Genomic DNA, 23043 nt, shown 5'->3' with positions numbered 1-23043 from the left:
CTTTGGACTACAAGCCCGACTCGCTAACCAACAGGCCACGACTGCCCCAGGCGATTTTGGACACAGGCAGTGTCTTAAAAGCTAGTCTGATCTGGTCTTACTTTTCAAATTCCAATACCTTTTTTGTAATTAAATTAAGTTATAAATGTAAATCTTGAAGAAAACAAATTACATGACTAACTTGTCAGACTAATTCAAGCCGTTTATGCAACTGGCCACATTTATTTTCTTGTATACTGCAATATAAAATATTTATTTCACTTTCAACATTTGATTCCCTTATTATTCTATTTATAGTATCAACTCTGTATGCAAAAACCACCCAATCATTATAAATAATACAGAAGACAATACATGTCCCTCGACTGACCACCGCAATGGGATTTTACAGTTTCTCTGGATAACTGGTCTACTAATGCTGCTACTGATGGTGGCTTTGTTAACCTGGTGGATTAAACGAAAACACAGTCAGTTTTCACACCTACCTTTTTAATTCATTTCAAATTAATAATTTATTATACTGTTGCATTAGTTAACTTATATTACACAATCATTTTTAGTTCTATTGAGTGCTGTTTTTTATTTATCAAGAATTTTGTAGTTTATTTTGTGGTATTTTAATATACTTTTTTCCGCATTAAGATGGGGATATGCCAGATCCCAGTTCTGTGGTATGTGTTTATACAGATATTTTCTACAATACTGTAACATGAATTTACATCTATCTCATTTAATTAATCATATAAATATAATCTAAAGATATTTTCTCTCTTTATGAACAGGCAGAGAGATCTGTCTGGTACGGTACTGTAGTTTTCAAGAAAGCAAAAGAAGATGAAGAAAACAACGGCTCTATTGTAAGCTTACAAGAACCAGATCCCAGTTATGTGGTATGTGTTCACACATATATAATACTGTTACGTGAATTTACATCTTTACCATCTAAATAATCATATAAATATTGTCTAAAGATATTTCCTCTCTTTATGAACAGGAAGAGAGGTCTGTCTGGTACAGTACTATAGTCTTCAAGAAAGCAAAAGAAGATGAAAATGACGACGTCTCAATTGTAAGCCTACACTGCTGATAAAAAAAAAAGGAATGTCAATGTTAATATAAAAATAGTTCAGTAGATTAACATCATAATAGTTGACAGAAATCGCATACTGTGACAGTAGGTACTGAATTAAATTAAGTGTCTACTCATTGACCGTTGTCTACTCATTATTGGCCCTACGCACCTTGTGTACTCTGCGTATAGGGAGGACCGGCTCTGAGTTCGGACACAGCCAATCTTTCATGAGGCAAATATGTTTAGGTTGTGTATCTCGGATAAATGTTTTCATGTATAAATACAAACAGTAGCTTATTGCTGAGGGCTCGAGCTGGAATGCGCTGCAGTGTACAACAATACGTAACTAGAGAGTCATTTCCATGACGACCACGCCACTCACGCCCAACCACCTGAGGTCAAAGGTCATTACAAAGCGTCAAAAATCTCATAATTCATAAATTACTAGAGGGTCTATTTCTTGTGTTTCTTTAGCTTGTTGTATATTTTCGGGATTATATTAGCAAATATGCAGCCTTGAATAAGCACAAGCGTGCATGCTGAAGTCTTAAAAGCATAACAAAATCATAACCAAATATGTTTCACATTAACACCACTGGATTCCCATGATTTTACTATAATTTGATTCGCCTACAACGATATGAATTTACAACAGCTTACAGCAACTTTGAATTTAGGCTTGCGTGACAGCGCTGTAGTGAGACTTCTGACTGCCAAAGATAGCGTAATTTATTATCTATGAATTATAATATTTACTTGGCTCTGACAATAAAATACCACTATACATTTTAAAATGTTTGTTGCTACAGTTCTACTATTGAATTTATTGCCAATAATTGTATTTGTGTGTGTGTGTGTTATTTGGATGACCTTCATTGCAGCTTTTCCTTTTCATTTCCTGACACACTTTAAAGGGGGTTTCCCGGACAGGGTTTAGATTGATCCAGAACTAGGCCTGATTTATATTAGGATATTAAGTCATTTTTACAAGCAAACCTTACAAAAAACAACACTGGTGTGCATCTTGAGGCATAACGCTGGCAATATGTTTGAAGATATGTCAATACAAGGTGTTTTTAAATGAAGGCAGCTCAAACATGTATTTTAGTCTGGGACTAACATAAGCCCTTCTCGAGAAACTGCCCCTAGATATTAAATTTGTGAATTTGAACATGTTTATTGTGGGCAAGGTTGAGTTAAGATTGTAAACATCCTTTTTTAATATTCTGTTTATTTTATTACAAACCCTCACTGAAATTCCCCTGATTACAATAATTTGCAAGTTGGCACTATAAGTTAATGCTTTTTAACAGTAGGGTTCATTTTTAATCATTTTTTGTAAACTTAAGATTACGATTTTTCTTCTTATTCATTTTCTTAGGGCTGTTCTACTGAAAAAGGTGATGAAGTGGTCTACAGTGCAGTAAAATAGCTTAAATAACAGGTGAGTTATAACAAGTTGTCACGGTAAGAAATGTATATAATGGTCTTGTTTCGTTTAAGGCATGAGAACAAACAGAGACCATTCTAAAAAATATGCAGCATTTTTGTCAAATCAACATATATTTTTTAAACAATTTCAACTTGAGTTTGTAAGTTATGTCAAGTTTTCACAAGCCACAAGTAGTTTTAACTTTGTTGTATTTAGAGTAGGGGACCTCTAGTGTTAGGTTATTGGTCCACATATTATGAAAAACTCACCTTTTCTGGGTTTTGGGGTGTTCTTTTGTGTCTCTGGTGCTTCCACACGCATACAAACTTGGAAAAAAATCCATCCATGCTGTTTTGAGTGCGATACAGGTTTCTCAATGTCCTCTGCCTTGAGTCTCAGATTGCACGGTTTCAAAATCAGCTCAGTTGTGACGTAACTAGCCTTGTCGTCACATTCCGTTTGAATTTTAACGCCCACCACCCCACTCGAAGGTCTCCACCCACCAGGTAGCTAGAGAGCAGTCAACTCACTGATATCCTCTATACTGTTATCATGTCTCATGGAAATAACAGCGCTATTTGAATATAATGGATTATACTCCCGCCTAACTACGTTTTAACGCGTGTTTATGTGTTTACTGGAACCTAAAGTGTAATCTCATATACAGTGTGTTACGACGTAAGTAGTCCTCAGATTGTAGGCGATATTATATTCTATTACAAGACGTTCATGTGAAAACTGATGTAAACAACAGACTATATATCTATATTTCACGGATTATACGTATTTGTGGACAAAAATGGTCATTGCATGTATTTTGCTGGACGGTTTTCATGGATTATTCACACATCTGCAACAGACTGGATTTGATTTGCGATTGTTATATCAACACAAAGGTAAGAAGTCACGTTTATATTCTGCATGTTGTCATTTGGACTTCTGTCACAAAATACATTTTTAATGCTAGAGCATCTGTATCTCAAAACAGAGACCATACACTGATGCTAACCCATAGACATTTTAAATGATGTATAGTAGGCCTAATGTTAATATTATTAATGTTTGTAGACTACACTTACAACTAAATGCCATTTGGGACACAGTGTGATCCCGTAAGACTACTGGCATTAGGAATGTACATATTTAACTGTAAGAGCACATCAAATTGAAATGTCATGATCTGAAATAAAAAAAAGAAATCTGGTTTTGTATAAATATGGTTTGTGACCCGGACAGTGGCCAGAGATTCACTGTTTTCAGTAATGCTCTTCCTAAACTAAATGTTTGAGCTAAGTGTAGGCTATATAGAAGTTATATAGTAGGCCATTGAGAACGACGATGTGGCTAACCGCTATGCTAGTTAGTTTGCAGCGTGGTTTCTCCTGCAAAGCCAGTGACCAGCTACTGTACTTTTCGAATGTTAAAAGAAATATTTAACTGCTTTATTTTACAATTCTACATGAACTTACTAAGGAATAGTGTTCTGCCAAACTAACAAGACCGGGCCTTACCGACCTGTCTTTTACGACGAGCCTCTATCACTTTCCCAAGATACGGTCTGGACCTCCCGCTAGCTTCTAGCAATTAGCATGCTGTCCACAAGCAGTATACATCCCCCGCCGGGTCTTAATTTTGTGTAATTTTCGAAAATAATGCATTTGAAAATGTTTTATACTGGGAATATGTTAGCGTTGTCCAGGGCAAAACGAATGTATGGTTGAGACTGCTACATCACAATTTACTCTCGAATCATTATGTGTAGTGAGTTTCTTCTCATGGAGTGTACTCATAGTGATACTTTTTTGCTTGATTTGTCTGTTGGCAATACATAAACCGTTAATAATAATAATATATAAAATAATAATACAGTATGGTCTGTACTGCTCACGATATCACTATGCACGCGCACATGGCGTTAGTAGTGGGGCGTGATCAAAGGAGCAGCAGCTCATAAATATGTAATGACCACCTCAAAACGGCACAATCTGAAATGCACTGAAAGAGGCTAATAGAGATGGGTAACAATCTTTACCTACAAGCTATTTCGAGCAAACAACTTTTGAAACATGCTTTATGGAACTCATACACCTATTTAACTTGTGAAAAAGCAGTCATAAGATGGGCACTTTAACACTTTTTGTTCTGCTTTCATGCTCTTCTTATTAATCAATGTGAGAAGTAAAACTAGAAGCTGACAGCACAACAGACATCTACAGGACTTATGTACCTGCAGGGTTCTCAAGTCTCACGCATTCACTGTGAGACACACGCATTTTAGCCAGTTCAGCCAGTTTCTTTCGCTGACAAGTAAGAGAACGTTTCCTGCTATATACGGTTTCAGCAGTAACAATGAAAGATGAAGGATAGGTTCGAGTTACTAAACATTTTTTAATACAGAGATAATGTGTTAAAATAAGCACATTTCAGTTTATATTTATGGTGTCTCAAAATAGCAGAGATAAGTACACTTAGATGTTTCTTAGATTATCTTAAGTAGTACTTAAGAATAATTTGTGCGCCAAAATAGGTGAAAAGTAGTACACTCTCATAATGTATTTAAAGTGCTCTGCTTATGAACATTGAGCACGGTCGGGGCTGTTTGAGGCCCGATCTTATTTTAATTTCGATACATTTGTATTTTTTAAATATATAAAACTATTGTATTTGTATGAATTTGTCTGTATTTTATCAGACTTATCAGTTGTTATAATTTCTATTTGTGCTGGACAATTATAAACAATAGGTTTTAACCTACTAGCTAGCAGTAGTTTGCTAGCAAAAACTTGAGAGAATTGAGTGGGGCCGAGGGACTGCTGCTGCAAATACTGTACCTGAGTGGCCCGGTATTACTTTTGGTAAAACTTAAGAGCTCTGACTTGATACATCATATTTCAAGTTACACACACTGCTAAATGACTTTGTTACTTAGTATTTTGTCTTGTTTTGAGTACGAATATCTAAAAATTCCTAAATCAACAAGCATGTTCTTCATGAGCAAAATGACCTAAGAAAATAAGATACAAAGTGGTCCCAAGCTATCATTGGGGCACTACCCTCTTAAAAAGGTCCAGATATGCATACATTTGGTACCAATACATTATGTACCTCTGAGGTACTAATATACATTTTTTTGGGTGCAAAGGTGTACTTTTTGTAAGAGTACACATTTTTTAAAAAACCTGCTTAAATCTGCAGGTTTGCAAATTATTTAAATTATAGCGTCTTGTTTTCATTAAACATAATAATAATTTTAATTTGGTATAATGGTTTAAAATTATTTTGAGATCAAGGGGCCCCCTAGTGGTGCGGGGCCCTGTGCAAATTGCGGAATTTGCATATAGGAAAGACCGGCACTGGTACTGCCCCACTGACAGCTAGGGACCATTTTTTCTGACAGTGTATTATTTAGATAAAGTTGATGTCTTTAGTTGTTTCATGTTAAAATGTTTTAGCATCCATCTAAATGTCTGCAGCGCTTTCAGAACAATAATTGTTTGAGTGTCCGGAAATAATCACTTTTAGCTCAGCCAGTGGTGTTGTGGGTAGTTTCCAGAGTGTTGCTAGGGTCTGCTAGGGTCTTCTGGGTGTTTTTATTGGTTGCTTGTTAAAAACTGGGTCAAAAGAATCCACTTTCAAGTGTTTGTATTCCCTAGATATGTACACTACGGACAAAAAGTTTGAAACCACTTACACATTCTTTATATATAGTTTTCCACATTACAGAATAATAGCAAACTCATCAAAACTATAACATGAAACAAATGTAACAGTAGAGTTATGTTATGACTATTATCCAAAAATGAATCTGCAGTGTAGTCAGCCTATAGAATTCCCAAAATGGAACTCATGGCATTTTATCAAGCAGCTTTTTGAGGTCTCAAACTGAGATGAATTTTTTAAGAATATTGAAGGAGTTCTAGGCTATTATTTTTGTGTGCTTTTTCTTCAATATTGTTTGTCACTAATTTTAAAAATGTAGTTTTATATATTCAGGGGCTCAAAATTGTTTCTATATATGAAGAGTTTAGATGCAAAAGCAGCTCTGTTAAAAAAAAATAATGATAATGATTGTAACCGAATGCTCTTTACACAGTTCATCAATTACTTTCGCAACAAATCTGCTTAATCCCGCCCTCAGGCTATTCAGAAATACCGGTTTGTTGGCAGAAAAAATGCTATTACTTAAAAAGAAGTCAAGCCAGATGCACTTAGTGGGTTTTGCATCTGTGCGCTTCATATATTTTTTTATTCTGTGTTTTATACATTTGTAAATAATTACAAAGCATGTTTTAAATTACCAGTAACCTTGAACTTTTATTTTCTTATTGTAAAATCTAATAAATTAGAATTGTATTCACAAACAAAAAAACTAAGTTAAAACTAAAAGCTCACAGTGCATTTCGGCCAGAAAGCAGGATCATTACTCATTAAAGCTCCCTGAGCCATTTCAAAAACGACATTTTTGCGCCCTTGAAGGGTACTTTAAGGAAAGGGATGCTGCATAAACAGTCGCTCCAGATAAAGAGAAAATGACTTTGTTTCATTGCTCTGTTTGCTAAGTGTATTTTTAAAGGCCACACACTATGAAATACTATTGCGCAACTCCCTCCAGAGTTTACACAGGAGTTGATCTTCCAGGGGAATAGGGCATAGGGATGATCACTTCCAATTAGCCCCCTGTGTGCTGTTCGCGTCGTGACTCTGTGCTATTTATTTTCCTGGCTACACTCATCGGCTGAGTAAACTCAGGTACAGCTTTGTGGGACTGTGTAGACCAGTGGTTCTCAACTCCAGTCCTCAGGGCCTCCCCTCCCTGAACATTTTAGATGTCTCCATATAAACACCATCATCAGCTTGTTAGTGTGTTAATTAAGGAAAAGTTTCTAACATTCTGGAAGGTGTTTGATGAGTGGAATCAGGTGTTCCATATAAGAAGACATCTGAAATTTTCTGGGAGGGGGGGCCCCGAGGACTGGAGTTGAGAACCACTGGTGTAGACAGTTTGTGGGGGAAAGAAGCAACTTTTGAGAGTTTAGACACATTCTTTTTTCTCCTTTTCAGCTCAGCTGAGATATCTGCGTTTTATTGTTTGTCTAATTTCTAAACCTCACCTTCTCCTTGCAAATTTTCACTCTTGCGCACGCTCTCTCTTATTCTAAACTCTGTCTGCTCTGAGTCTCATCTGGCAGCCGTTGAACTGCCTACACATGTGCAGCTCGATAGGAAAATTTTATTAGGCTATTTATGATTGGGGGCCGCTTTCAAGCATGCTGTAATAATAACAATGTCAAATCTTAATGGTTATAGACAGGGCATACAATATATGACAGTAAACTAATAAGTTATATATGATTTATACAGCCTTTTGGGGATTTGTCAGGGGCCCCACAATTCCCAGAAGCCCTAAGCTGCTGCTTACCTCGCTTATTGGTTAAGTCCGCCTCATATACAGTACTGTGCAGGCGTCTTAGGCCACCACCACCAGACTTGTTGTTTTAGAAGTTTTAATGTCCATCCATATTTATTTTTTCATCTATTTTATTAAGATACAAACAGAAAATACAGGAAATATGTAAAAAAATAAAAATAATAATTTTCAGATAAATGTCTTCTTTAAAGGAATAGTCCATTTTCTTAAAAGAAAAATCCAGATGATTTACTCACCACCATGTCATCCAAAATGTTGATGTCTTTCTTTGTTCAGTCGAGAAGTAATTATGTTTTTTGAGGAAAACATTGTAGGATTTTTCTAATTTTAATGGACTTTAATGGACACCAACAATAACACTTAACAGTATTTTTCAACGGATTTTCAAAGGACTATAAACAATCCCAAACAAGGCATAAGGGTCTTATCTAGCAAAACGATTGTCATTTTTGACAATAAAAATAACAAATATACACTTTTAAAGCACAACTTCTCGTCTAGATCCGGTCGTGATGCGCCAGCGTGACCTCACGCAATACGTCGTGACGTCAAGAGATCACAGAGGACGAACGCGAAACTCCGCCCCAGTGTTTACAAGTGTGTTGAAAGAGGACCATTCCTACATTGTTGTATGTCAACTGATACTAATTTATGTCTTTGTGTCAGTTTATTGTTTACAATGGTCCACAAATGTGCATTTTATATATGTAACACGTGACCTCCCTACGGCACTACGCATTTACGTTAGGTCGCGCTGGACCAGACCTAGACGAAAAGTTGTGGTTTAAAAGAGCATATTTTTTATTTTTCTTGTCAAAAATGACAGTCGTTTCGCTAGATAAGACCCTTATGGCTCTTTTGAGATCGTTTAGAGTCCTTTGAAAATCAGTTGAAAAAAACTGTTATGTGTTAAGTGTTAATTGTGGTGGTAAGTAAATTATCTGGATTTTTCTTTTAAGAAAATGGACTATTCCTTTAAGCATCGTCTGTGTTTAATGTGACCTCTCTCTGCACTAAACACATCTCGAGGGTTTTTGAGTAGAATGAAGTAAAACGACTTTTATTTAGGTTTAAGAGATCCTGCAGTTTCCTGCTATTGCTCAACTTGACACATCAGTTTTATACATTTTATAATACTATATACACATTTCCTGTATTTTCTGGATGTATTCTAGATAAGAGACTGAGAAACAATTAAAAATGAACACTATAACATTGCAAAAACAACAAATCTAATTGTGGCATGGTGGCCTATACAGTAAGACTTTTGCACAGTACTGTAATTTTTTTTGTTAAATAAAAGTTTTGTTTTCTAATGAAAGATATTAATATGTTTGACACACATATATTTTTGTTTAAAGTAATTTAAAGCAGATAAACATACACCTTCAGATTAAAAGATCTTTAAGATCATGGTAAACATTTCAGTAAAGTGATTCCAAACTTTTGACCAGTAGTGTAATGTTACGTGCACACTACCAGTGACTTTGCTAGTCTCTTTCAATGAGGTTGTTAGGAGGTGTTCCTAGTAACCATCAACTGCAATAACCGAGGATAGATGGATGACGTGAACTCCACGATTCACTCCCATTGGTAGTCGCTCCCGAAAGGTGCTCATCATTTGCATAAAGTTGAAGGTTTTTCAATTGTGTTGCATCGCTGGACATGCCCCATCTGGTTGCCAAAGTTCACTGTCGCTCGTCCTGCCAAAAATTGACAGCTCTTCAATTTAGGTTGTTTCTGTCACTGTGTGTCACTTGTAATGTGAACTAGAATTTAAAGAATTGTACCCGACCTCGAAATTACCCTAATTATTTTTTCCCCGAGGTGCATATATTATGTTTTTTAATAAAGACCCGACCCGAGACAAACCGAGTCTGAATTGAACCAGTGGCAATATTTTTTTAACCTGACTGCACTCAAATGTAAATGAGACTGACGTGTCTCCAGCCCTGCATGGACGCACCAGTCAGACAGAAAGAGGGTTGGCCTCGCAACCATTTTTGCCCACTACTTTATTTATTTAATTTGTTATCTGATAACAACACAAAGGTATCCGCTAAAATGTACATTCAAAATTGATTGACACGTCTGTCTCAACGAAAATAAACCTACCACCAGTCAAACGATGTCGCAAGCACTCTTGGCAAACAGAGGCAGGGTTGGAAAAGGACTCGATGCACACACGCAAGATAGTTCAGGTCTTCTCGCGTCCGTTTGGCAAAAAAACATTTATTTTAAATTACTGAGACCCGATGCCGGTAATATTATACCAGACCCATGTCCGAGGCACACATGAAACTTTTAGACCCGAACACGCTCAGGTCGGACCTCTGGTGTTCGGATCCAAGTGGACCCGTGAATGTGAACGGGTCATAAGTTTGTGTTTTTATTTTATTATTCAACAAACCAGCTCTTCTGATCCCAGCATGCAATTTTGCTTTAAAAAGATGTCTGATAGCTGTCCAAACACAGCCCAGGACTCTACGCTAAAACGAGGCAAAATTTAGACTGTTGGTGAAAATTTTATCATAGTCCAAAAATAAATAAAATAACTAAATAAATTAAAGCAAACGCCTTGTAATCACTATTGACTTTGCTTAAATAATGGAATATCAATCATCTTACAAGTTATTTGTGGGAAAAAAACGACTTGTAACCAAATTGAAGTTTATTTGGGCTAGAAGTGGGTTACTCATAGCCTGAATATACCGGGTCTATAGTTAACCTAGATGGTGAAATTATTTTTTGCTGGGATACACTGACGCTCTGTTATCCAACTTCTGGTTCTTGGAGGAAGTCTTACTTTCACTTTCTTTTGACCACACAAAAACACATGCAACTCTCAAATGAATGCATAATTTATTTGGATAAAATAGGTGGTCAATATTTGATAGACAATTTGACAGAAATACACAAACTATTGTATTGAGCTGAAGCTTGTATACCCTGATGTAATCACTACTCATCAATTCTCTGTATAATGCTGCTGGAAAAGCAAACAGGAAAACATATAGACACTGTCAAAAACGAAAAACAGTACTGTTATATCAAAGAAACTTCCATATTTAATAACTTACAAAAGCAAAGCTGTGAATCAAGAGTCCAGTGTTTCTATTCACAGTGTTCCTCTAACAGAGGTCAAGAATATCGGGGCAAACATCCCTCGAAATAAAAACCTGCTTCACTTGTGTCCTGGCTGATGCAAACATACACCCACCTGCTTTTGGTTCTTGTTTACACCCAGTTTCTCTCTCATCTGCCTTGCACATATAAATAAATACTCACAGGAATGCATGTAAAAGGAAGAAGATACTTGACATGAAGACAGCGTCTGCAAGAAAGACATCAAAGCTATTCACACTGCCTGACACAAGCAGAGAAAGTGAAATGTTTGACACAGGGATGTCCCATGTCCTTTACTGTTGTCTTCTCAGTTCCCGCTCAAAAGAAAGTAAAACCTTCTCATAGCTCTCGGTCTGGATCACGTTCATTTCTTGGTAACAAGACGACATACTCCACCATTTTTGGTTCATTTGTTGTACCTTTTCTTTATAAGGTAGGTAACAGTCTGTAAATGTAATAAAGGCTTTATTTCCATGAAAATTTGCCTTTATGGTTGCTTTGAGAAACTTTAAGGAATAGTTTACAAAAAAAGAAAATTCTGCATTTACTCCCCCTTATGTTGTTTTAAAACTGTATGCTATATTTTTTTCTAGTTTAACATAAAATGGAACTTTTGGAGGAGATTTTCACAGCTCTTTCTCATATAATGAGTGCTTATAGTGACCACAGCTTACAAACTCCAAAAGAGACTTCAACAGTAGTCCATACGACTTGTGCGCTGTATAGAGGTATCCAGTCATTCATGAAGAATCCTCCTTTTTGGTTCATGAAAAAATATACTGTATATGGATTATATACTGTAGTATGGATATGTGATCACGGAATTTTCTTTTTTGGTTTCTGCTCTTGTAACTGGACTTACTCTAACCTCCCTCAAGTGGGACAAGATCCAGCCATCGGTCTGGCATGTGAATTGGGCGCTCTAACAAGAAGGCTAAAGGCCACGGCCTCTAGCATCTGTCACTAGAGTACCACTTGAGGTCAGAGAGTAAAGTTTACTCACACCACTGTAACCGGCCCTACTCGACTCCGCACCAAGTTAGACTCGAACCAGCCATCAGTCCGGCATGGGAATTGGGCACTCCAACAAGGACGATGAAGGCCATGGCCTCTAGCATCTGTCACTAGAGCACCTCAAGGTTGGGGAGTAAGGTTTACTCACTGCACAGCTCTCACAAACTAGTTGGGCTCCATTACACCCCCCCCACACACAAACCTTGCTTCCATCCTCTACTTTCCTGCAGAGTTCACCTCCAACCCTAATCAAACACACCTAAACCTGCTAATCAAACTTTTCACGGCTACCAAAAATGAGAGAAACAGGGTTGGATCTAAAGTAGGCAGGCAGGTAGATCTCCAGGGAAAGGATTAGTGACCACTGCTCTAAAGGAATACATTATTATTTGAAAGCTACTGTGTGTACTTTCAGCTTAATATGCAGAGGCAGCTATAAGCTATTTGTAAGTTGATTTTACCAAATAGTGTAAACACGGATGCTCTGTAATGCTTTTAACATTTTGTTCTTTTTTCCTGATATGTCGACATAGGAGCACTTCTGTCTCTGTTTATCCAACTGTTTGGGAACCCTGCTTAAAATCAGTTCTGTTTCTTGGTTGCTTTAAAGTATGGTATTCCTTTACTATCTCAAAAAAGTACTTGTGCTCTCTGAAGAAAAAGAAATAGAGCAGAATAATGTCAGATGGCAAAAACCCCACCAATCTGTGGTCAATTTGAACGCTTTGAAAACTACTGTAAGTCTTTCCATTTACCAAGCTTGACGGGGTCAAGCACCGAATCACAGAGTTACTGCTCAGCAGTGGATTTCATAAGCGATCTGTGTGTCAAACAGCAAGCTCTGGTTCAAAAACAAACCCTCGGGATCAGGCGGAGGACCTTCTCCACCCTCTGCAGGAGCTCTGCGGCTGCCAATGCCTGGCCCTCTATCTGGGGTTAGCATACCCTGACTCTGAAGCATTTCAATGGCCTTGAGCGCCACCCCCTGTTGGTTGGCGGTCGGATGGGGAGCCAGCACTGGTTTGGCACGGTTCAGCACATACATCTCATGGCCACGATCATCTCTGTACTCTTCCAGTTGAGCGAAAGTGGTAGGACCGTCGGAATAGTCATTGACGTAGAGGATGCTCTCCTCCTTGCTGGTACTATAACCACCCTCTTCCTTTTGTCGTTGCTGGTGACGACTATAAATCATGCAGAGCAGCAGCAGGGCCGTCAGGGCCAGTAAAGAAATGCCCACAGCTATGGCGGTCTGAGTGGCCGTTCCCAGAGCGTTGAAGTCCATGCTCTCCAGTTCATATAGCGGCTCCTGGCTAACGTCCACGGAGGAAGGATGATAGTAAGAGGACGAAGAGTGTAGCCGAGGCCATATCACAGAGGGGGATGAAGACGAGGACATGTTCACAGAAAGGTGAAAGGTCACACGAGCCACCCCTCCAGGGTTCCAGGCCTCGCATTCGTAGCGTCCGGCATGCGCCACTGTAACGTTACTGAGAAACAGCATCCCGCTTCCAGTGTCTGGATCAAAGCTTTCTCTATCACCTCCATCCTCCGCTCCACGCACCGGCCCCCGACTCGACGTTCCACCTTTTCCAATGGGTCTGGCGGTCACCAACCTTCCCCCATTCCTGGTATCTCCATCTATTCCAACCTCTTGTACCAGACCCCTGGGAGACAACTGGGCTTTACCATGAGACGCTTTTCTCCAGGTGACCTGGGGCTGTGGATATCCAGAAGCCTGGCAAGACACACGCAAGCTCTCCCCCAAACGCACAGTCAGGTGACTAGACTCCAGCTGCACTACGGGGGGGATGCATACTAGACTGTTTGCAGGAACCTCAACCAGACTGAGGTGGGAAAGGCGCGGCGGTTCTGCACACAACATCCGGCGCTCGGCTGAGCTCAGCAGTCTCTGGCCCTCAGCATTTATCCAGCCTCGAAGCCAGTGCAAAGCACAGTCGCAGCGCCACGGGTTATCTGCAAGATAGAGTGAGACAGGTTAGGGTAGGAACACATTGAAATCAAAGACTTCTAAACCTTCTACAACTTATGTGCTTTGACTTCAACATGACTCACCTTCATATTTTTTTCTCCTCGTGTATTTATCTTTAATCTCTTTGACATCCCTAATCTCATTTTTCACAGCCCTACCTTTTGACAGATTCTCTCTTTTATCTTAAGAAATCATACATAAATGGGGAAAATATTTTTTTGTCTAAAGGGTTCTCTTTCATAGTTTATGAGTGTTAATGTTTTATTACTATTGCTTGTATTTGGAACAGAACCCTCAACCCTGATTATTAACCTGATGTGTGTAACATGTCAAGATCACAATACTGACAAAACTACACACTAGCAAACCACTAGTCTAAGCCAGTGGTTCCCAACTCCAGTCCCCAGGACCCCCCTCCCAAAATCTTTTAGATGTCTCCTTATAAGGATGTCTCCAAAAAGAAGGCAAAAGGGGATCGGGCATTCTCCGTTATAGCCCCCAAAATGTGGAACAGTCTACCTATGTACATCCGTCAGGCCTATCTTTTTAGTTTGGCCTTTGGAAGAGGAGTGATTGCTGGTTTTTATTGGGTTGTCTGGAAATGTATTATGTGTTTAAAATGTTTGTTTTATTCCTTGTACTCTCTTAGTTAGTGTGTGCTATATAAAGTGTGTTTATGATTTTTAATTGTGTGTACAGCACTTTGGGCAACATAGGCTATGTTTACACATGGGCGGCTATTTTCATAAACGGACATTTCAACCTCTCCGGTTTCAAAAATAATTTCGTGCACACATGTCAGTTTTCAGAAAAGTGTTTATTTACACGTACTTGTGCATATTTGCCGTCAAGAGACGCTCAAGCCCACGTAAGCCAATCACCGGCAGCGCTGGTGGTGACGTGAACTGGTTCTTCATGTTGGAGGGAGGAGTTGTTGCAGTAGGTGATTGATGACGTCAACGTACCGCGAGAGCGAGTTGAGGAATCACATAGAGGTCTAATTTCGAATCGCTCTCGCGGTACTTTGACATCATCCGTCCGTCGGTTCTTGCAGCACCGCATGAAGTCAAACACGCGTAAAATTGCTGACCTCCGAGCACTCGTCTCTGCTCCTCGACATAATGGAGCAGCTGTATTTGCAAATACAAGCACACGAAACTAGTTTGCACGAACATAAATGTGATCTTGGAAGCATTCAGAGTAGCAGTCACATGTAAACATAGGTCGCACTTTTGACGTAGGTGCGAGCTCTGGCGCATACTCTGTGACGTTGCCTGCTTAAACATCCGTTTGTCTCACTTTACATGCAACCGTGCAACCGAAGATTTTCAAGATCTCCACTCTGGCCGGAGTTTTTAGAAACAATCGGTTTCAGAGGCGAGTTCTCCGTTTGCGTGTAAACGAGGGGCACAAACGAAGGTAAATCTCTCAGTTTTTAAAAATAACCATGTACGTGTAAACAGAGCCATAGTTGCATGAAAATGTGCTTTATAAATAAATAAGTTGAAGTTATATGAAACACCTGATTCCACTCATCAGGCTCCTTCCAGAATATTTGAAACGGTTCCTTAATTAACACACTAACAAGCTGATGAACGGAATCAGGTGTTTTATATATGGAGACATCTAAAATGTTCTGGTAGGGGGGGCCCTGAGGACTGGAGTTGGGAACCACTGCCTAAGCAATCCATTGGCAACCAAAGAGAACAGGCAATTATTTTGACAGCTAATTGTTTTACATGATCTGGCAATGCTCACATCTTGATGTACTCATGTACTGATGGAATGGAAACACGTTAATTTCACAAAAACTCCCAAATATCACAAAAATGTTTTTACGCTTGCATGATGTCGTTTTTCAGGCAATTTGGAAAAGGTGTATTGAGCAAAACTGCAATGACATTTTTAGTTCACCTGATGCAAGTAAGTCACATAATTATTATTTGAAGATGACGTGGTATGTACTTAAACCTCCCAGAAACACCTTGATATGTGTCTGCTCCCAAGAGGTGTTCCTTGCTGATAATACTCTTACATCTTTTTCGGTAAAAAAATGCCTAGTGCGGTGGATGTGATATTAGTAAACCCATCAACATCAGTCAACGTGATATTTGGAATGACTTATCGCGAGAGGAAGAACTATGTTTCAGTCTCATATCATCGATTAATAAACATTTAGCAATAGTCTTTTGTTGACGTTTAGAAAATTACGCTAAAGTTTTGCGCAAATCTGCAATGGAAACTCATCTACTAATTTGTACACGAGGGTACACATGAGTCATGCAGTTTCAATAAAGATGGAAACAAAATTATTTAAAATGGTATTTTATGGTATAGCATTAATTTTTGTTTTGATTGGAATTAATGGAATAAATAAACATGTTTATTAGAAGGGGCGTCCCAATACCTTTGCTTATATTGTGTAGGACATAAGCTGTATTCTCATGAGACTGCACTCACTCCCCATTTAATTTAATTTCATTTCTGTCTAGAGGAAAGGCAACTGAGAAAAGCTCTCACCTGTGACTCTCAGCACCTGCAGGCTCACGAGGGGTTTGAGAGAAGCAGGACTCAGAGTCCTTAGGTTGTTTCTGCTGAGGTCCAGAAGAGCCAGAGAAGACAGACCCACAAGAGCTTGATCTCCGAGCATCTCCAATCCATTCTCCTGAAGATGCAACTCCTGTAGACGCTGGAAGCAAATCATCAATGTCTTCATTATTATAGCCATCATCATCACCATCATTCTAAGCATAATCATGACTATAACAAACGTCTAGAATAGTGCCGCGTCATCTTTCTCTGCATGTTACTCAGAATAAAGTCAGTATTAAATATTCATGTTTGTTTGTTTTTTTTACAGTGCACAAAACATAATCCCTGCACTCTATTGAAAGTCATATGAGGTAATATATTAAGTTCTTTATATGCTGTTTATGTTAAATTAATCTTTATGTGGTCGCTTCATACGTTTTTATAATTAAATTCCTCTTCACTTCCCAGTCTTCGTTTAGTTTTAGTCAAGGACTTTTTGTTTTAAAACGCTGGTACAAGTGACCTTTAAAATTAAACTTAAAATTCCTTAAAGGGCACACATTATGGCCATTTTACAAGATGTAATTTAAGTATCAAGTGTGCCTAGAATATATCTGTGAAGTTTTAAGTTTTTCATTTCAATTTCATTTCGACTTTAAAAAAATGGAGATTGACTCAAGCCACTTTGAGGCGCCTGCGGGCGGTGGTGCAGCATTCGCAGTGTTGCCAATTTCATTATTAAAATCCTCTATAGACGTAGTGTTTGGTGTTTTAGCGATTAATGTGATACTTTGGGAAATTTTTAAAGGTTAGTATAACTGATGTCTCTGATTTATTTATGAAAGGCAAGGTTTGTACTTATTTTGTTTTTTATGTTTTCTTTCATTAAAACAAAGATGTAGAGCAATTGAGTTTAAACGAAATATGACAAATATGCAAACACTGGCCATGAAAAAAGCTATGCTATTTCATTTCATTTAGAAGTTAACCTTTAAGTCATGCTGGAAACATTCAACAACAAAGTTCTTGTTTAGATCTTGTAAAGGTCTTGTTGTTCACATAATCTTGCTTATTAAAATAATTACAATAATAAGCATTATTGCATGAAAATAAAAAAATAATCCACCCTTTGTCAACAGCAAAGACCATAAATAATGTCCATCCCCCCAAAACAGACAGTGTGTATCAAAAATAGTACATCTAGGGGTAGTTTCCCGGACGGGGATTAGCTTAAACCAGGACTAGGCTTCAGTTTAATTAGGAAAAATAACTAGTTTGAACAAACATACCTTACTAAAAACATTACTGGTGTGCATTTTGAGGCAAAACAAAGGGCACTGATGTATTTTAAGATATGTCAGTGCAAGTTGTTTTCAGTTTTGACAGCTCTTACATTTATTTTAGTCTAGGACTAGTCTAATCCCTGTCCGGGAAACTGCCCCCTAGCCTACTAATTGTATTTAAAGTGTATTTTAGTGCACTTTTTCACATGGGTCTTAACACCCCACCACTAATGTTCAAACACTGGCTACAGCCAACAACATTTGTTAACACATTTAAAAAAGCTTTTGGGTAAAACAAACCTGCCAGTCAGTGGCCATAGGCCGGGCTTTATCAGTGTGACATCACGTTAACAAGAGCATCAAAACAGCATGGCCATTTCTCAATACCAAGAACGGCAAGTTCGAACTTGCATCCTTTGTAGTATAGACTCAGAAGAACAGAGTACTCAAAATTTAAAAATACAAAACGTTTGTACAACATTAACAGTAAACACAAAAAATACAGTGAAAGTACACAGGCAGTGATTTAGTACAACGTTAAGATTTTATAGAAAATATGTGTGATTTATGAAACTTAACTTTAACCTGCCAGTTAAATATATCCAAAGGGAATATTTCATGTTTGACCATCAGACACCAGCAGCAGAGCAGCGGTACTGAGCCTGAGGCAAATTTTAAAAGGACTTGCCGAGATGAGGCTGCCCTCGGCGGTGTACATGGCGCTGACCACCCGCTGATCACCTGAAACTTAGATATCCAAAAGTTGTCGGGAGGAAATTTTTAAATAGATGCCATCTTTACTAACTGACCACAGATTTGAAGTTAATTCATCTATTCTCGACTAAACAGCTCTTGAAATTACTTTTTTTGACACAGAAAAAGTAATATTTTGAATATTGTGAAGGTCTTAAGTTCCATTGCCATCGATGCGAAATGCATTCTGGGAAACTTAGCTGTCAGAAGTCCACACAAGTCACCTCTTGATGCATGCTCGATAAAAGGGGCAAATCAAGAACACATCTGACTGGGATGTTATGTAAACTTGGCTAGATGTGAAATTGGAACAGTACGTTGACAAATACAGACAATACACATATTGAGAAACGGCCCATGTCTTATGGTCTGCTTTGGTTTAATGAGGATTAAAAAGAAAGAGTGTGTGGATTTTTTTCATTGTAGGGTGGTTGTGATTACTCACTAGTACCAACACAAATTTATGTCCAAATACCTTGTAAAAGTGGATTTTGCATAATATGTGCCCTTTAAACTTCAAAGGTTCAATTGGTGTTTCACAAATGGTTATTAATTAATTATTTTTTTTATTTTAATAATGTAATGTTGGATCTAACGAAATAATGCATTTATTTGCTATCAAGTACATCTCCACATTTCCTAACCTGGAATGGAAATCTGTATGAACTTGGAATTCTGACTTTTCCGGTTGAATGATTCAACTCGCATGGAGCATTATGCTGCATTAGTATTCCTTATCTTAAATTTCTTAACACCAGATGGGTGTCATTGATCTGTTAGTTTTCATCTCTCTGACATTTTTAGTTTGGAGATTTAATAACCAAAATGTTAAAGGACAAGTTCAGTATTTTACACTTAAAGCCTTTTTTCAGATTGTTTGGGTTTTTGTGCGCGCGACTTTTGGGTCTGATTAAACGCCATAGCCGCGCATATAATTGGTTTCGCGCAGCGCAGATCACTCGAGTGGCGCAGTTTCGTCCTTCTTTTGATGAGTTCGCCTTCCCATACTATATGTGCCTGTCGCGAGGATGCGCGCATATATTATTCTGCATGCATACTTGCACATCTCTCGCTCGCGTGTGCTTTATCCATGCCTTAGATTTGGGTCTGAATAAACGTAACATACTTTCGCACACCTTGTGGCCAGTAGGGGGCCCCCCAAGCCCGCGAGGCCCTACGCAATTGCGTGGTTTGCGTGGTGGCTAAACACGCCACTGTTTGCAGCGATTTTTGTGTGAGCATATCAGTGAACATCTTTTAGGAAGGATTGTTCCAGTGCACCTATGCAGCCATTGTAGAGGTGGGGGTGATACAACAAACACCCGAAAATTCTCGGGACAGCATATATCCAAATTTCAGTCAAAACCGTTCTATATCGTCATAAACAATCTGAAAACAGGGCTTTAAGTGTAAAATACCGAACTTGTCCTTTAAGATTCACCGTCTCTATTCTGTATGCATTTTTCATCAAAACCAATCGCAAATGTAATTTTATGTATTTTAGCATCTTCATAGCCAACGTTTGACGTTTAACAGTTGCAAAAATGTACTCTTGGTTTTAAAGATCATGAGAAACATGAAATGGGTAAATGTATAATCCAGCCACTAAGTCATTCAATAGTACCTGTAGTCCACGGAAAGTGTAGTCTTCCAATCTGGTGATCTGGTTTCCTGCGAGATAGAGAATGCGCAAGTGATCCAAGCCACGAAACACGTCAGCTGTGATTAAGTGGATCCGGTTTCCATTAAGAGCGAGTTCAAGAAGCAGTCCAAGCTTTCTGAAAGCTCCAGCTTCTACGCTGGAGATGCTGTTGTTCTGCAGGTAGAAATAGTGAAGTTGGCCGAGCTCAGATATATCCCGTTGACGGATCTGTCCAATGGCGTTGTCCTGCAGAAATATAGTCTGAACAGAACATAAAATGCAAGTTAGAAGCCATAGCTGCAAAACCTGTGATAACACTTACTGTAGGGCTGCACCATTATGACAAAAATCATAGTTGTCAATTATTCACCTTAATATTGTAATTGCAATTATTATTGTTGGCTAATAATTGTCAAAAAAAATCTTAATATATCTAATATTGAACTTTTGAAATGTTTTAAAAACTTTCTGTGAAGCAGCAGCATGGTAAATTCTAAACATCCAAAATTAAATAATATAATGTAAATAACAAATAATTATGAAAAAAAAAATCCAAAATGAATGGCTAAAGAACATGTCAACTTCTCTGATTCAACACTGTATTTGGGGCCCAAAAATACTGCCGAAACTCATAGAGAAGCTGTAATTGAGGCGATTATGTAATTGTTTCACCCGTAATTGTAATCCCGATTAGTTTTTCAATTTTAATTATGCCGCCATAGTTACACTTCATTTTAATAGTCCACTTTAGACTAGGCTTGTTGCGATAGTCGGTGTAACCGGTCATACACGATGCTTTAGCCTCTGACCGATTAGATCACTTGAACACTGCGGCATTGTCTTCCACCGTCGTTTTGATTTTTTTCTTGTAATTAAATCATTTAGTTTCGTTAGCAGCGCTTTATGGAGGAAGAGCCGTTTGCTCAGCTTGGGACTGGTGGGCTCCATCAAAGGCCCTGTCTGACTCGAGCATCACGCCAAAAATAGGAATAGAAGTTTTCCATCAGTGTGAACTCCTCTCATCCATCATCTGATTGGTCTTTTGCAAGGACTTCTGGGTTGGTAAAGTGCGTAGAGCCTCCAGCAGTGCGGGCTTTGCCAAAGACCGCATCAAGGGGGTAAAGGAGGCGCTGATAAGCACACTTCAGAGAGTAAAAATGAAAGGTCCTGTCCCAAATGGCGCACTTCATGTGGACTTTCGGTCTCGTGGCCTTAAATTGCGCGTGCTCGCTTAGTCTACCAGTCCGTAGGGTGTCCCATCTGTCTATTTACGCTTTGAAGTGTGCTCATCAGCGCCCCCATTGCACCCTTGATGCGATCTTCGGCGAAGCATGCACTGCAGCAGGCTTCGCGCACTTTACCAACCCAAAAGTCCTTGCAAAAGAGTAATCAGACGAATCAGACGATGAAAGGGAGTTCACACTTACGGGCAACTTCTCTTCCTGTTTTCGACGTGACGCTAGAGTTTGTCCCAAAATACGACTCTGGTGCACCCACGTGGACTCGCATCAAGGGTCCCTAAAGTTTGCACAACATGATGTCATCAACCCAGTCTCACCCCATGTCGTCAATATTTCACGACACTTGACCATTCGTCAATATGTGACGCAGAGGGTATACCTTTCGCGTCATTTTTTGACGAACTGGGGACTTCAATACTATTACGTCCGTTGCATTCTCTTCTCCTATTTTCTTACCATTTTCGCGTCGGTTTAGGGTTAGATTTACATAATGACATCCCTACCCAAACCTATCTCTAACCCCAACGCCAGGTGACAACTGTTTCTAACCCCAACGCCAGGTGACAACTGTTTAATTTCGCGTACACTGTTTAATTTCGCGTACACTGTTTAATTTTGCGTAATCTAACCCTAAACCGATGCGAAAATGGTAAGAAAATAGGAGAAGAGAATGCAACGGACGTAATAGTATTGAAGTCCCCAGTTCGTCAAAAAATGACGCGAAAGGTATACCCTCCGCGTCACATATTGACGAATGGTCAAGTGTCGTCAAATATTGACGACATGGGGTGAGACTGTGTTAATGTCATCAAAGTGTGGACTCTGAGGAGGACCACAAGTCAGGAGTGTGCCATTTGGGACAGGGCCTTTGATGGAAAACCCTACAGACTTCGGGTCGGGCCGGGTTCAGGTAAAAAATATAAGCAAATGAGTTGGGTCTAGTCGGACCTCGGGCTTAATCTTTTACGCTCAGTAAAAAATTATTATTCTTCACTGCTGTTAACCGTAAGGAAAGTCTGGTCTGGCTGCTGCATGCAACGTGCATCACGGAGACGGGCGGGGGATAGCAATAAGCTCCGGGGCGGATCAGCAACGGATCCAGACCGGAGCTGCCGGCTTCAGAGCGGACTCGTTGCGGATTCGCCCCGGAGCTTATTGCTATCACTGCATGCCCGCCTGTTGCCTGGAAAAGAAGAGTTGGAGAAAAGTAAACTTGCCACAGGTGAATTCACCGTTGCTTGATACTACAGGAGGAGAAGCCGCTGGCTGGGTACATGTTTGAGTTCTTTTTATTTATTATTGTGTGATTTTTATTTAAGACATATTTATATAGCCTATATTTAAAGTTTATTGTTTCAGTTGTTTGTATTGTTGAAAGGCGTGAACATTAAAGGTTGATTTAAATTCCCGTCTGCTGGTCATGATAATAGCCTACGTGTATGAGAAAAAAATATTATTTTTATTGTAAAAATTCATGATAAATTAATGTATTATATAAAATGTCATAAAACTGGGGCCCCCCGGCAC

At 38.9% G+C, this 23043-nt stretch overlaps 2 protein-coding genes across 4 annotated transcripts in view; one reads left to right on the top strand and one right to left on the bottom strand.

The window, feature by feature from the left end:
* Nucleotides 1–303: 303 nt before the first annotated feature.
* On the top strand, nt 304–16901 carry LOC129441703 (uncharacterized). 2 transcript variants are annotated; one of them, XM_055201388.2, is made up of 6 exons: nt 304–467; nt 643–671; nt 783–890; nt 995–1069; nt 2454–2516; nt 16558–16901. In XM_055201388.2, the coding sequence occupies exons 1-5, from the start codon at nt 416–418 to the stop codon at nt 2502–2504; spliced, it is 315 nt and encodes a 104-aa protein (XP_055057363.2). In that variant the 5' UTR covers nt 304–415; the 3' UTR covers nt 2505–2516; nt 16558–16901. The 2 variants fall into 2 exon arrangements, 1 of the variants encoding a protein (XP_055057363.2); XR_012371942.1 differs by lacking the exons at nt 304–467; nt 643–671; nt 783–890; nt 995–1069; nt 2454–2516 and adding an exon at nt 15059–15988.
* lrrc24 (leucine rich repeat containing 24) overlaps nt 10653–23043 on the bottom strand; it is a 53873-nt gene continuing 41482 nt past the window's right edge. Inside the window, exons 2-4 of one of the 2 annotated variants that reach the window (XM_073872751.1) lie at nt 20258–20536; nt 16586–16754; nt 10653–14049 (exon numbers count right to left, since the gene is read on the bottom strand). In XM_073872751.1, coding sequence (XP_073728852.1) covers nt 12869–14049; nt 16586–16754; nt 20258–20536 — 1629 coding nt within the window. In that variant the 3' untranslated portion in view covers nt 10653–12868. The remainder of the gene's footprint in view (nt 14050–16585; nt 16755–20257; nt 20537–23043) is intronic. The other variant, XM_055201387.2, reaches the window with a different exon arrangement.

The sequence above is a fragment of the Misgurnus anguillicaudatus genome, chromosome 2 (assembly GCF_027580225.2).
Source record: "Misgurnus anguillicaudatus chromosome 2, ASM2758022v2, whole genome shotgun sequence".
NCBI lineage: Eukaryota > Metazoa > Chordata > Actinopteri > Cypriniformes > Cobitidae > Misgurnus > Misgurnus anguillicaudatus.
Note: the sequence above shows the minus strand (reverse complement) of the source record. Positions and strands in the feature narration are given on the sequence as shown.

Excerpts from the sequence above, each read along its gene's own strand:
- LOC129441703 (XM_055201388.2), top strand. The coding sequence starts at position 416 with ATGCTGCTACTGATGGTGGCTTTGTTAACCTGGTGGATTAAACGAAAA. Across the intron at positions 672-782 it reads TGCCAGATCCCAGTTCTGTG|GCAGAGAGATCTGTCTGGTA; the intron begins GTATGTGTTTAT and ends CTTTATGAACAG. Across the intron at positions 1,070-2,453 it reads AAAATGACGACGTCTCAATT|GGCTGTTCTACTGAAAAAGG; the intron begins GTAAGCCTACAC and ends TCATTTTCTTAG.